Source organism: Hyalella azteca, unplaced genomic scaffold (genome assembly GCF_000764305.2).
Source record: "Hyalella azteca isolate HAZT.00-mixed unplaced genomic scaffold, Hazt_2.0.2 contig3926, whole genome shotgun sequence".
Classification (NCBI taxonomy): domain Eukaryota; kingdom Metazoa; phylum Arthropoda; class Malacostraca; order Amphipoda; family Hyalellidae; genus Hyalella; species Hyalella azteca.
This window is the reverse complement of record NW_025934155.1, coordinates 4,626-18,998: the sequence shown is the minus strand read 5'-3', so window position 1 is coordinate 18,998 and position 14,373 is coordinate 4,626. Positions and strand designations below refer to the sequence as shown.

Below are 14,373 nucleotides of genomic sequence, written 5' to 3'. Positions count from 1 at the left end.
TAAGTACCTCAACTTTTTTTAACAATCATAAAAATTTTTTAAATATGAATGAAGTGGCGTATTTATGAAACAGGGCACAGAACACAAATTTAATTCCTTAATTCCTCTATGATTCATCATTTAACCATTCACCTATTATTCATCATCCTGTCCTGAAATCAGGAAAAATATGTGATGAAAAAATCGCAATTCCATAATCTTTTAGGAGATGAATGGGCTAGGGGATAAGGAGATAATTGGTCCGTCCCCTCAGTATAGGTCCATCGCATAATGAAGTTCCGCATCGTAAGAACCGTCATCAGCTAGGACGAGATCTTCGTCATAGTCGAGGTTTTCCTCGATGACATCGTCATAGACGACATAGAGCTCGTCATCGTCATAGTTTTCTTGGGTCATACTTTCCAAACTCGCTAAGTGAACGTAAGTATTTACGCTCAATTTTCTTGTCTATGATTGGTGGATTTGGCTTGAAAGGCCGTCAATGATTGGCTGATGAACTTACGATCTCTTAACTTTTTTTGAAAGTATAGGCCCTTGTTCGTTAACTGCAATCTCTACCTTAAGAAACTTTTCATACAGATCTGTTCATAAATTGCCATCTCTTCCTTAAGCATCTCTCTATAATCAGCATATTCATGCGCCTCCCATAGTTCTTGCTCAATATCTAGCATTTTGCTAGGATCCCAATCCTTCCAGTCTTCAAATACAGTTTTCCAATTACTATACTCAGCAAATCCAATGTGCTCAGGCAGCTTTGGCCTTAGGTCTCTCTGGAAGAGATGTCGCCACAGGAAGTTGTCCGAACAAACATGGTTAAGATGCTTGCAAGTTTGCGACAAGTGCACCACGCTGCGCACGTCAAGTTTCTTCGTTATGTACATCAGGATGTCAAATGGCAAATTTTCTAGATTGACAGGGCATGGGAGCCCCAGAATCTTGTAAATGGAAAGTTGCAATGGAGCAAGAATGTCATCGCGTAGCTTCTGGGCAAGCTTTGAAACATTGCAAAGTGATTTCTTTCCCAGTGTAATATTATTATACAATGTTGCTACTTTCTGAACAAAATCAATTACACCCAATTTTGTTTTAATTTCCAAGTCTTTGCTTGGGATGTCACTACCGCAAACATTAATGCTAATTTCAAGTGATTCTTCTGGATAGGCTTTTCGCCATGGGTAGAACTCCGGGTCATTCTCGTATTTCAGCACCAAAGAGAATGTCAGCCCAACATAGCTGTTGTGAGTGTACTGTAAACTAGCAGACTTTTCTTTCCAGCCTTGAGGAGGTAAACAAACGGCTGCCAAAGCAGCAACTGCCTTGGTTATGGTGGCTGATGTCTGGGCACAGCAGGACGTAGGCAGAAAGCCACACTCAGTCATGGTGATGTGCAGGACCAGGTTAAGCAGCTGCCTGGCTGACTGTGGCTTGCAGGTTGCCAGCAAGTAAGTCAAGCTCTTTGGCACTACCAGAGGCACGCCTTCAGCGTCCGTCTGTACACCTGTGAGCAAACTCGGTGGAGTTTTGGAAGCTTTACCAGCCACACCTGCAAAATTGAAACTATTTACAGTGGCAAAATAACTTTTTAGATTTAATTTTGCTCAGTTATTTGATTACAGCATAGCAGGATTATATGGCCAGGTGTTTGGCTTGTTCTTCTACGTTTGGTCCTGAAAGATTGTAGCTTTAGTTGCATTCCATCTGAGAATTTGTTACATCCTTAGTACAGCAAACAGGCAGCCAATTTTGGTGACCACCTCTCATAACCCTCTACCACCTGGCATGAGTTACCTGAGCAATATTGTCACAACCCTACTTCCCAAAAACCGATGCGTTACTAGTGAGCACAAAATGACTTGCACTGATGGTTGCCACCACGTACAACAACTTTAAAATGTTCTCTGTTGTGTACAATTGTCCTCAGGTTGCTACACTCAATAGTTTACATATAATTTAATCTAAAAGATATGTTCCCAGATAGTAACATATGGCGGTAGAGGGTTAACATCAATCAAGTAAAGATAATAATGTGATATATAATAATTTAATTTTTGCAAACCATGAACAAATATGTAGGAAAATGTTTGGATGACACTTTTCCAATTTTATTAAAACATTAACAAGGAATTTTGTGAAATAACGTCAATACTTGAAGCCAAAAAAAAAAAAACTACACAGAAATAAAAAATCAATCTTATATCTTAAAAAGTCACACATGTTCAAAATTTGTCAAAATATTGGAGCAAATTATGGAAGTAGAAAAATTAGATCATTACTCACTGCAGTGAGTGAAATAGTAAATTTTCTGTCACGTGAAGTCACGGACGGATGGACATGACAAGCACAATAGCGCCTTTTTTCCATGAGAAAATGTGCTAAAAAGAAATGAAAAATTACCTTGCTCACAAGATGGGTCGACATTTAGGTTGCACTGGAAGCAAAAACAGCGGATTGTTGGTACTGGGCAGCTTGTCTTCTTTACTGCATGATAAACAAAATATTGGCAAAAATAAAAATTAGGTCTTTTTATTTCATTTTTCTGAGCTGCTACAAGTAAACAGCAACAAATACATAAATATAGTGTAAAAAGTAAGCAAATAGAAGTAGAATAACGTTTTCTTTCACAGATTGGTTTTAATTCTGTAATTCTTACCCAAACATGAACCTGGAACTGTAGATGTGTTGGCATCACCACCACCAACTATAGATGTGTTGGCATCACCACCACCAACTATAGACGTGTTGGCATCACCACCACCAGCTATAGACGTGTTGGCATCACCACCACCGGCTATAGACGTGTTGGCATCACCACCACCAGCTGAAGCTGAAGGATGTTGCCTTATAGAGTGCAGATCTGAAGGCTCACTCCCCTCGTTAGCAAGGCTCACGTTCGGCCCCGGGGGCAGGGGGGTCTCAGCCATTGAGACCTAGAACAGCGTTGCTGCAGAAATTTACAAATAATTTATAATCAAAGAATTGCTTGTCATTAATCTGATATTATCATATGAATAATTATATTATAATCCAAAAAATATTGTGATTATCTGCATAATATTGAGAATATGTGAATAATAAGATTTTCTCAATAATGAAATTATCTGAATAATATCATTATTATCTGATAATATTGTTTCTCTTTATTTAGAGAGAAAATGAGAAAAAATTTATTTCAAGTCATTGGTTTCAAAAGTTAGGTGCAAACTTGTATAGATATAATTTTTACTGGCCCTCAGAGTTTGACACCCAAAACCTTAATAAAATTACAGAGAAATTTTCAAGTAGTTTTTCCTCTATTTTTCCTCTTAGCCTCTATTTTAAAATTATTTGACAATATTAAACACACTTGAGTTTGAGCAGGCTTTACCTACTGTCAATGCCACTTATGTCACAACAGCAATCGAATTACTAGCCATAAATAGAAAAAAATCTATTTTGTGAACAAAACTGAGTTGCAAATATGTAGTGAAGTGAAATTGAACAAGCTTACTAGTTTTCAAGTGGTCTAATCAAACCCTGCAAATCATAACTCAGACCAGTATTACATGGTTTTTGTTGAAAGGCAGCGAGTTAAGTGCAGTAGGCATCTGCTGAGTGCCGACTTATGCATTATTGAAGGTAAATATTGTTAGTCCTTGGAAGCTCAACTATGAGTGAGACTGTGAGAGTGACTAAATTGCCAGCTGCCATGTCCATGCTATAACTCTAAGCTCTAAGGTCTAAGCAAGAGTGGATTCAGTGGAAAACCTCTACTTTTAGGGGCTAGGGCTGTGACTTTCTTGGCATTTTTGGAACCACAAGATTTCTGCCACATGAATTACCTCCTATTTAATTGTTAACAAATATGCATAATCAGGTGGCAAAAATTAAATTATTAATTATTAAAAATTCGTCATGTTGGAGCCACAAGATTTCAGAATCAAGTAGGAAAATTCCAATCCAATGTTTTTGCCAACATATAAATTTCACTATGACTTTTGTTTTGAAGTCTATGTCTTTTGTATGCATCATTTTACAGTCAATATTTAATAAAACTAGGCTATAAAAGTGAAGTTTATGTCTGAGTTTCATGTGTGATTGTGTGGTAGTATTAGATACCTAGATTAGAGCCCAAACATTTCAATTAAATTTTCTATTTTTCCATTCTTGCTTTGCAGTTTGCACTATACCTAAATGATGATCAGACAGCAAAAAGAAAGTTCAGTTTAATGCAATGCATGTTGAAAAGTTGAATGAATTAAAAAGTTCTCATACCTAATTTTTGATCAAACCAACTTTATAGGTAGATGCATAATGACACATTGACACAGCAAGTAAAAAATATTACCTAGGTATTTTTATGTAGCTTACCATCAAACATCAATCATCAATGCCTATGCCAATAACCCTGCCATTGCCAGCTGCACTAAAGTTGCCAGTTGCCACTATCGCCAGCCTCTATTTTTTTTAATAAAAAATGAATTAGTACACTTTCCTAATTCCTAGTGCAACTAAAACAGTTTTGTAATCATCGACATCATGTGGGTATCAAACCCAAAAATCGTACTTCTGACCAGTACTATACGTTTTTTACTGAAGCAAGGCAAGGTGTGTGCAGTTTCTGAGCAGTGGCGACTTATGTGGCGTTGACGCCAGTCGGCATTTCACGCCAATTGACGGTAGTTCAAGAGGTACAGATAAATAAATAATTAAAGAAACCTTAAATTTATGTGATTTGAATCCAAGAGAGTATTCATTCAACTCACCAGCAGAGAAGCCGTAAATTTGAGCTAGCCTATGCACGCTGTGATCCTGTAACACAACGACGTCAACCAATGAAATTACCGCTGCACTGACCACGTGAGTGACGTGACACTTGAAGTGTTGTCCCTGAACGACGTTTAAACTTCTTGTTTACGTTTATAATCTGTTATAACGAGTTTGCCTTCATTTCTTTCCTTCACCATATTATAAATTTTAGTGTCGTCAGCATACATCGAGCACACGCTAGACACAGCTTCTGGCAGATCGTTTATAAACGCAACGAATAGAATAGGAATATATAGAATAGGAATTTTAAGGGAGCGTCTGCCATAAACTTTATCTCGGTTATTTACAGACGGATCAAAACATGATACACGTATGTAAAACCGAATTCTATGACTTCTTTGTTCGTGTAAATTTTTCGAAAAAAAATGAAAGAAAACGTGAAATTCCTATAAAACGGTCAAAAAGAGGGCACTGTGAAAATCCATCTCCTCCTAGGATTTTGAAGCTACGACATCGAGACACATATCATTCGATGCGCCAAAACCATATCTATAAAATTGTGTATATGTATACACAATTATGTAGATCTTTTCTTTGCAAATCGAACGGTATATCTCTCATTGCTGTAGCTTCAAAACTCTAGGAGACGATAGGTTTGCAGTGACAACAAGTGTGAATGTTCAGTAGAGCGCGACAAGTCCCCGAGCTCCTCAAAATAGGCATTAAAAGTGACATGATGCAAGACTAGACGTTACTGGATGGTGGGAACGACTGCATGAACACATCCCGCACGACAGCCCCCGGGTAACTAAAGAGCAGCGACGTCAGAGTTCAGACCCGTATATTTATGTGCTCGGCAGCGAATTTTCGCCTATCTTATATGTGAAAGAACTCCACCACCTCTAACCCTTTCGTGATCTTTCGTGAACGCATAAATAACGTACATAGATGGTTTTGGTACCGTTAGATGCGTCAGAATGTAAGCTTTAAGATGAGTATAAAAACCGGAAAAGTCAAAATTTTCTATTTTGGGGCAGACACTCCCCTTAACCTCAGTTGTTGGAACAAAATATATTCCTATAATATTTTGGGCCTCATGGATTAGTCGTTCATTTTTTTGATCAATTTTAAACCAGAGTATAGTGTTTCAAGAATTACTACAATTATTTAAATCCAAACAGCAGCCAAGTTATAGTATAGGTACGGGCAGGGTGGCCCAGTGGTTACAGTTCTGAGTACAAAGATTGGCGCTGAGAGGTGCGGGTTCGATCCCACTTCTGTGCGCCAGTTTCTGGTTAGAATCGGCGAGGAGGCCGGGCAGTTAAGCACAGCAGAATTGGAGCAGCGAGTTGCGAGTTCAAGCCCGCAACAAGCTGTGAATATTCTGCGATGATAAGAATCGGCGACAGGCCTCCGGCCTAATAAACGCTAAAACCGCTATATATATAGTACGGCACAGCTGTTGTAGCGGTAATTAGGCCGTTAGAGCTGTCGCTAATTCATAACATCGCAAAATATTCATAGCTTGATGTGGGTGTCGATCACGCAACTCATGGCACCAATTTCGTTTAGCTTAATAGCATAGCCCTTTGGCGATTTTACCAGAACTGTCGCAGGTAGCTGGGATCAAACTCACGACTCACTGCTTCAATCCTGGCCTTATATGCTGAAATTTGAAATTTATTTGACCAGATTTAATCCTTTACGTGACCCGCTTTAAATCCTCAAGGAATCCAAGATAACTGAGTCATCTTCCATTAAATCATAATCTTGCCCAACAACGTAATGAATGTCATAGAATATAAACATATTTTAGAGGCAAAATAATACAAATTTTGTGCCATTTTATACCCAGAAAAATGTATGGCCATATTGTTCAAGTAGTGACACACTTTCTAATTGTAGCACTGATATGTCCTTTTACCGGGCCAAACTGGGCCAGGTTGACCCATGCAAGAGCAAGAATAGCTTCACTATTTGAACAATCTCTCGCTCATTACTCTGAGTGTAGACCATATTTGCAAATTCAATTGACACGACATAACTCAAAAAAACTAACCTATGACAATGAATGTTATNACATGGAGGTCTGTCTCTTATACACATCTAGATGTGTATAAGAGACAGCTAGTAACAGGCTGAGGTTGACAACAATACACCGAAATCTTTCGTACAGTTTTATTCTGTAATTTATATTATGTATGTATCATGCTGGTTTTTAAATAATATATAATGCTATTAAGTAAAATCTAAAGGCTTTATCTATAAATGTAGCGGTAGTGCTGTAGCGACAAAATCTCGTATCGCTACTTAAATATGTAGCGGGCGCTACCGCTACCGCTACAATTGCATAAATGTAGCGCCGCTACAGCTACTGAAAATGTAACGGTCCCTACATGGAGCGCGCTACTGCCCACCTCTGAACAAAATAATGGACTATGTCACGTTGGACTATGTCACACTATATTAATATGCCTATGTGGACTATGTCACACTATATTAATATGCCTATGTGGACTATGTCACACTATATTAATATGCCTATGTGGACTATGTTAGCGGCAAAACCTCGTATCACTACTTAAATATGTAGCGGGCGCTACCGCTACTGCTGCAATTGCTTAAATGTAGCGCCGCTACTGCTACCGTTACTGAAAATGTAGCGGCCGCTACATGTAGCGCGCTACTGCCCACCTCTGAACATAATAATGGACTATGTCACGTTGGACTATGTCACACTATATTAAAGTAATTGTCCAGTAGGTATACAATGAGGAGAGCACAATACAATTTTTTACTCGCGGTACACTGTACAGAATTTACCAGTGGTAAACGCGTGACTTCTTATTCACCTTCAACCCGTCTTCATCCATTCACAATTCATCAACCAACGCACNTGGCTGTTTCTTCACCTTCAACCCGTCTTCATTCATTCACAATTCATCAACCAACGCACTCACGCGGGACTTTCGCTCAAGACTGGATAAGATCGTTGAACATATTTAAGCATACAATGGTAGATCTGTCTCAAACGCTGTGGTTCAAGTTTCTCGAGTCAATAAATTATAATATGAAAGATTGTGGTTCTTTTGACACCAGTGATACATAGTAATAATGTATTAGAGCGCCAGCTCCTAAAATTAAGCAATCGCCCGATTCTCCGCCGCATTAGATTGATCCATTGTTCGCCATGTGTTCTGCACTTCAGCGCCTTCAGCTTTTAACCCCCAACCGTCGTATATCACTCTTCGCCTCTTCGGGTTCGAGAACATAACTTTTAACTTAAATTATACGTAAACTATTGAGTGTAAGAACCTGAGGACGTTTGTACGCAACTGGGAACACTTTGAAGTTGTCGTACGTGGAAACGTGGTGGCAACCATCAGTGCAAGTCTACCCCAAGTCATTTTGCGCTCACTAGTCAGTCACTACGGTAGAATGTTTTCTTTGTGGGAAGTAGACTTGTGAGTTGTGAAAATGTAGCGGCCGCTCGAATTCGATGGGAACACAATATTGCACCAGTTAATGCGGTTATTCATCATCTCATTATCATGTCAGGCGGCCAATATGTCACTTGGCCACCTTCCCCATTTTAGTAAACATAACATTTTTGATATGGGTTAGTAGATATTTTAGAATTTAGATAGTGGTAAAACTAAAACAGAGACTTTTAGACTCTTCCAGTCTTCCTCAAGTCCATTTGTGACTAAATTGTGAGATATATAATGAGTAGACCAGAGAAGTATTGTCTAATTGAAAAATTTGGCAGGAGCCACCAGTGATTCTGGTAAAAAATAAAATGTCTGAATCTGGACAATTTCACTTGTTTCAAGTTGTTTGGTTCCTAAGCTTGTTAGTAAGCCTAAGCTTACTAACAAGCATGCTGCTGCCTAAGGCAGCAGGCTTCCTCTAATTTCTTTATTGAAACAAAATGGCTCAGTTTAATCTGCTATATTAAAAAATTGCATGTGAAATAAGGATTATTACAAGTGCTTTCTAGTAAATTCTGGCCAATAATAAAAGTTTAAAAGATTTAGCATTATTCATTATTGGGGTGCTAGAGCCTAGAGGCTGTCTCTTATACACATCTAGATGTGTATAAGAGACAGGTTCAATTCTTAATATAAACGGAACACGTTCCTGNCCTTTGCTCCAACCATAGGCTCTTTACGTTTGCCAGACAATTCCGTAATGCGACGGCCAATCTGTGATTGATAGTTCATGATACTTTAGCCTCGAAGTCAATTGCAAACTAGGAAATGTGTTTTTTTTTGGTAAGAAGAGGAAATGTGTTTTGTAATTGTAAGATACAATTCATGGTAACTTGCCCGCATAATGGCTAATAGAATATTTGTTTACTTTATCTAGCCATTAGCAAATGGGAAAATCAAAAGTGCTTTAATTCTTGGCCAGTGAATAGTTCTTGTGATAATTTTTGAACCCATCCATTTTAACATCACATGTAGGTACACATTTCTCCAGGTGCATTAAATATTTTTTTCTCTTTTATCAGTGCTGGCAGGGATATACTGGTATTCATAGATATTATATATTTATAGTATATATATTTTGTTCATTATTGATGAAAAAGCAGTTTCTGCCTACAAATCTGTAGCTATTTCACCAACACAATGTCAGTCCACACATGGCTCAGCGACAAGCTGCACTCGGTTCTCGGCATGAGTGACGGCTCCGTCACCGAGTACCTCGTACAACAAGCCCGAGCTGCCAGGGATGTTGAGGCCGTCTGCCGGCAACTCACGCAAGGAGGCATTGACGTTGATGCTGACATGCGGGGACTTGTGACGGAGCTTTTTGACCGGGTACACAGTGAGTGATTTTAAAAAATTATTTGTGGAAATTATTACAAATTTTGGAAATTATTTGTATATTTAATTTTGTAGAAATTGTTTGTATATGAGTTTTCAAAATTATTTGTATATGAATTTGTAGAAATTATTTGTATATGAATTTGTAAAAATTGTTTGTATATGAATTTTGTAGAAATTATTTGTATATGAATTTGTAAAAATTGTTTGTATATGAATTTTATAGAAATTATTTGTATACAACTTTTGGAAATTATTTATGTACAAATTTTTGAAAATTATTTGTAGGTATATGAATTTAGTAAATTATTTGTATATGAATTTGTAAAAATTGTTTGTATATGAATTTTATAGAAATTATTTGTATATGAATTTGTGTAAATTATTTGTATATTAATTTTGTAGAAATCGCTTGTATATGAGTTTTTAAAATTATTTGTATATGAATTTTGTAAAAATTATTTGAGTATAATTTTTTAAAATTGTTTGTACGGTATGTGAATTTTGATCATGAGCAAATTTTTATATTAATTTAGCTAAATACTTGATATGTTTGTTTACTTTGGTCTTAACATGGTTGTGAAGTTAATGTTAAGTAGAGTTTTCTGAAAAACATTGTTTTCAATTGTGTTAACTTTGGATAATTTTTAGAAATTATTCATGTGTAAACTTTTATCTTATACAAATATTTTTGCTCATGATTCTTGCAAATTAATATATTTTATGCGCAAAGATAATTATGAAGTCAATATTGCCAGGGGTGTTCTTCAATAGCTTTAGTGTTAATTGTGCTGCTTAGTATTAAAATTATTTATATTTAAGCCGCATTATTGCATTACTTTGTTAAATTCATCTGTTCCTGGATTGTGATTCCTCCAAAATAATTAAATATATTTTATAATTAAAAATAAATATAATAATAAATAAAATGTAATAATTGAATATAAATATATTGATTACACTTTTAAACAAGCTTGTTGTTCCTGGCTCCTATATGTTCTCACTTACCATTATATTATTAAAATACCAGAGGAATTCACCTACAATGTAATGTAATTTTTTAATTCAGTCACTGTATCATTGAAAACATGCATTTCATCTAATTGATCAAGTTCATAATTATTCAATTGAATTACCTACCTAAACATTTTTTTTCATGTTGGGACTAAAATTAGCAAAGGAATAAATATTTTTTGAAATATTTTATTCCTTATTGAAATAATAAAAGAAATAAAATAAAAATAAAACAATAAAAAATTAGGAATAAGCAAAGTCCTACATTGCAGAATAATTATGAACAAGTCTTGATTATCATGAATAATCAAAGATATTGTATTTTACTCCAATAATTGTTAATATTTAAATATAATAAATATTTTTATAATATTAATATATAATATGTACCTATGCTAATATATATAGTAATGTAAAATTTATAATAGCTATGCAGCACAGTGACAAAGCAGAGATTTTTTTAGACTCTTCCTCAAGTTTATTTTTGAGTCCTATAAGTAGACCAGTAAAATATAATAGATGCCAAAATTATTATACATAAGATATTGGTTTAACTTTTGAGTAGACGAGGAAATTAAAAATGAAATAGTTTTAATAATTTTCTGGTTTGTCACTGTATGCAGCTTGCTAATGATCTTGATCATGAAATTGTCTAATCATCATTTCTTCATGTTTAAATATTGGCCGAGGATGAGAATAAAATGGATTAAATGGAGTTGATTACATTACAATTAATTACATTATTTAAATTAAACTGTGCAAGATGTGTCATCACAATGCACCTATATAAATATAGGTATATTTTGATTATTATAATATATTAACAGAGGTGGGCAGTAGCGCGCTACATGTAGCGGCCGCTACAATTTAAGTAGTTGTAGCAGCGCTACATTTAAGCACTTGTAGCGGTACCGTAGCGGTAGCAGAAAGGCCTGCTACATTTCAAAGTAGCGCTGCCCAGCTCTGTATATTAATATATAAACATTTTATCAAGCTCATGAAGGTTTTTCAATAAATATTTGCTTGTCTGAGATGTAATGAATCAAAACAAAGATATACTAAATAGGTACATTTTAATATTGGTTTCATGTCACCAATTCTAAGACAAGAATAATAACACAAGTATGGTTTGTTCTGTATAGATTGATCATGATTGTATTCATGGTTTGTAGGTATACATGCAGTTAGCAAGAAAATACATTTATTGATTTAAAATACATTTATTGATGTGTGAATCTTCACTGGTTCAGGCACTGATATTTTTTAGTGATGTCTATTTTAGTTTGTATTGTGTTTTTCTATAACTTCAATTTATTTTAAGGATATCTATTAATCAACTTTCTCATGTCAACGTTATCATTACCATAAATCATCTAGGCATATAAACCATTCCATCACTTACCTCTGACATAAGCTGTTTCATTTTACTATCATTATTTTGAATTTGTAGCTAATTTTTGTTCACTTTTTTGTACCAGTAATGGGCATTCATATTAATTTCTTTTGAGATTCACATTCAAATTTCTTTTTATTTAAAATTGTAATGGTTATCTCATCTGTGGATTTACACTTGCTTTAGACATGCCTTCATGGATCATTAAGAGTTTAATTAATCATTTAAAATTGAAGAAAATTAACATAGAATGAAAATTAAACAATAAATTTAATTTTTATATGAAAATATGATGTATTTTTAGCCATTCTTTCTGATTTGTTAGTTAATTATTTATTTAAGTATTCTAATAAATTTTAATGTTGTTCAGAGATGCGTTTGCTGAGCGACTGCGGCTCAAAGACGAAGCGAGCACCCGGCACCTGGCGGAGGCGACTCCGGCTCAGCAGAAGGCCTTCGAAGAAGCTGCCAAGCGGCTCAAACTGGAGAAGGAGGACCGGAGCAAAGTCCTGCCCACGCTAAGGATCGACTCGAGAAGGAAATATCTTGTGAAGCGCAAGGACGACAAGCTCAAGGAACTTGCTGGCGACATAGCCGACGAGGAGTACCTCTTTGATGAAGAAACTCTCACGGAGAAGGAGAAGAAAAGACTCGAGTACAAGAAAACTGTTCTGAAGCTTGCCACTGATTACGATAAGGTTGGTTGTTCTACTCAAGTGCAAAAAAACTGTTCTGAAGCTTGCTACTGATTACGATAAGGTTGGTTGTTCTACTCGAGTACAAGAAAACTGTTCTGAAGCTTGCTACTGATTGCGGTAAGGTTGGTTGTTCTTAAATTTGATATGGATGATGATAGTGATGAAGTGTCAGATAGTTATATAATTGTATTTAATTTTTTCTATTTATACCATTTTGTACTGTGCTGCAGGATACTATGAATTTAGCTGCTTTAAAGAACATCTGAGTACTATATACTCTAAATTTTGTACTAATATCTATACTATATGTTATTATACTTGGGCAACATAACCGCACTCACATACGGTATCTCTGTATGGCTTACAATAACATAGCCTTGTGTTACAACGTTTCATTATCTTATAACAACGTTACATTATGTTACGTTACATTACGTTACGTTACGTTACATCACATAATGTGATGTTACATTACATTACGTTATGTTACATTACATTACGTTACGTTACGTTACATCACATAACATAATGTGGTGTTACATTACATTATTTACATTACGTTACGTTACATTACGTTACATTACGTTACGTTACATTACATTACGTTACATTACGTTATGTTACAGGTGCGTGACGTGGAGACAGTGCAGCGTTACGCCATGCCGAGTGAGGGGGGCGGGGGGGTGGACGCCCCCTACCAGGAGGACACGGATGGCCGCCCCCACCAGGAGCANGCTGTTCTTCGTTGTTCTCATTTGTACTTATTTGCTGTTCTTCGTTGTTCTCATTTGTACTTATTTGCTGTTCTTCGTTGTTCTCATTTGTACTTATTTGCTGTTCTTCGTTGTTCTCATTTGTACTTATTTGCTGTTCTTCGTTGTTCTCATTTGTACTTATTTGCTGTTCTTCGTTGTTCTCATTTGTACTTATTTGCTGTTCTTCGTTGTTCTCATTTGTACTTATTTGCTGTTCTTCGTTGTTCTCATTTGTACTTATTTGCTGTTCTTCGTTGTTCTCATTTGTACTTATTTGCTGTTCTTCGTTGTTCTCATTTGTACTTATTTGCTGTTCTTCGTTGTTCTCATTTGTACTTATTTGCTGTTCTTCGTTGTTCTCATTTGTACTTATTTGCTGTTCTTCGTTGTTCTCATTTGTACTTATTTGCTGTTCTTCGTTGTTCTCATTTGTACTTATTTGCTGTTCTTCGTTGTTCTCATTTGTACTTATTTGCTGTTCTTCGTTGTTCTCATTTGTACTTATTTGCTGTTCTTCGTTGTTCTCATTTGTACTTATTTGCTGTTCTTCGTTGTTCTCATTTGTACTTATTTGCTGTTCTTCGTTGTTCTCATTTGTACTTATTTGCTGTTCTTCGTTGTTCTCATTTGTACTTATTTGCTGTTCTTCGTTGTTCTCATTTGTACTTATTTGCTGTTCTTCGTTGTTCTCATTTGTACTTATTTGCTGTTCTTCGTTGTTCTCATTTGTACTTATTTGCTGTTCTTCGTTGTTCTCATTTGTACTTATTTGCTGTTCTTCGTTGTTCTCATTTGTACTTATTTGCTGTTCTTCGTTGTTCTCATTTGTACTTATTTGCTGTTCTTCGTTGTTCTCATTTGTACTTATTTGCTGTTCTTCGTTGTTCTCATTTGTACTTATTTGCTGTTCTTCGTTGTTCTCATTTGTACTTATTTGC

General features: G+C 35.8%; 2 protein-coding genes across 2 annotated transcripts; one reads left to right on the top strand and one right to left on the bottom strand.

Moving 5' to 3' along the window:
- Nucleotides 1-249: 249 nt before the first annotated feature.
- LOC108675295 lies at nucleotides 250-4,869 on the bottom strand. Its single transcript, XM_018163297.2, has 5 exons — nucleotides 4,743-4,869; nucleotides 2,651-2,941; nucleotides 2,395-2,478; nucleotides 578-1,543; nucleotides 250-410 (listed from the first exon to the last, which is right to left on the bottom strand). Exons 2-5 carry the CDS (start codon nucleotides 2,919-2,921, stop codon nucleotides 250-252), a joined length of 1,482 nt encoding a protein of 493 aa, XP_018018786.1. The 5' UTR covers nucleotides 2,922-2,941; nucleotides 4,743-4,869.
- Nucleotides 4,870-9,377: 4,508 nt separating this feature from the next.
- LOC108675294 (pre-mRNA-splicing factor ATP-dependent RNA helicase DHX16) lies at nucleotides 9,378-13,413 on the top strand (the record flags this gene model as incomplete). The annotated part of the gene is given in 3 exon segments (XM_018163296.1): nucleotides 9,378-9,576; nucleotides 12,355-12,680; nucleotides 13,307-13,413. Coding segments are annotated over 3 exon segments (632 nt in total), but the record flags the coding sequence as incomplete, so codon positions are not given.
- Nucleotides 13,414-14,373: the final 960 nt, after the last annotated feature.

What these genes read in the sequence shown, in the direction of transcription:
- LOC108675295 (XM_018163297.2), bottom strand. Translation starts at nt 2,921, where the DNA reads ATGGCTGAGACCCCCCTGCCCCCGGGGCCGAACGTGAGCCTTGCTAAC. An exon ending in AGTTCCAGGTTCATGTTTGG is followed by an intron (nt 2,479 to 2,650) that starts GTAAGAATTACA and finishes TTTATCATGCAG; the next exon opens with TAAAGAAGACAAGCTGCCCA. An exon ending in GGCAATTTATGAACAGATCT is followed by an intron (nt 411 to 577) that starts GTATGAAAAGTT and finishes ACGTTCACTTAG; the next exon opens with CGAGTTTGGAAAGTATGACC.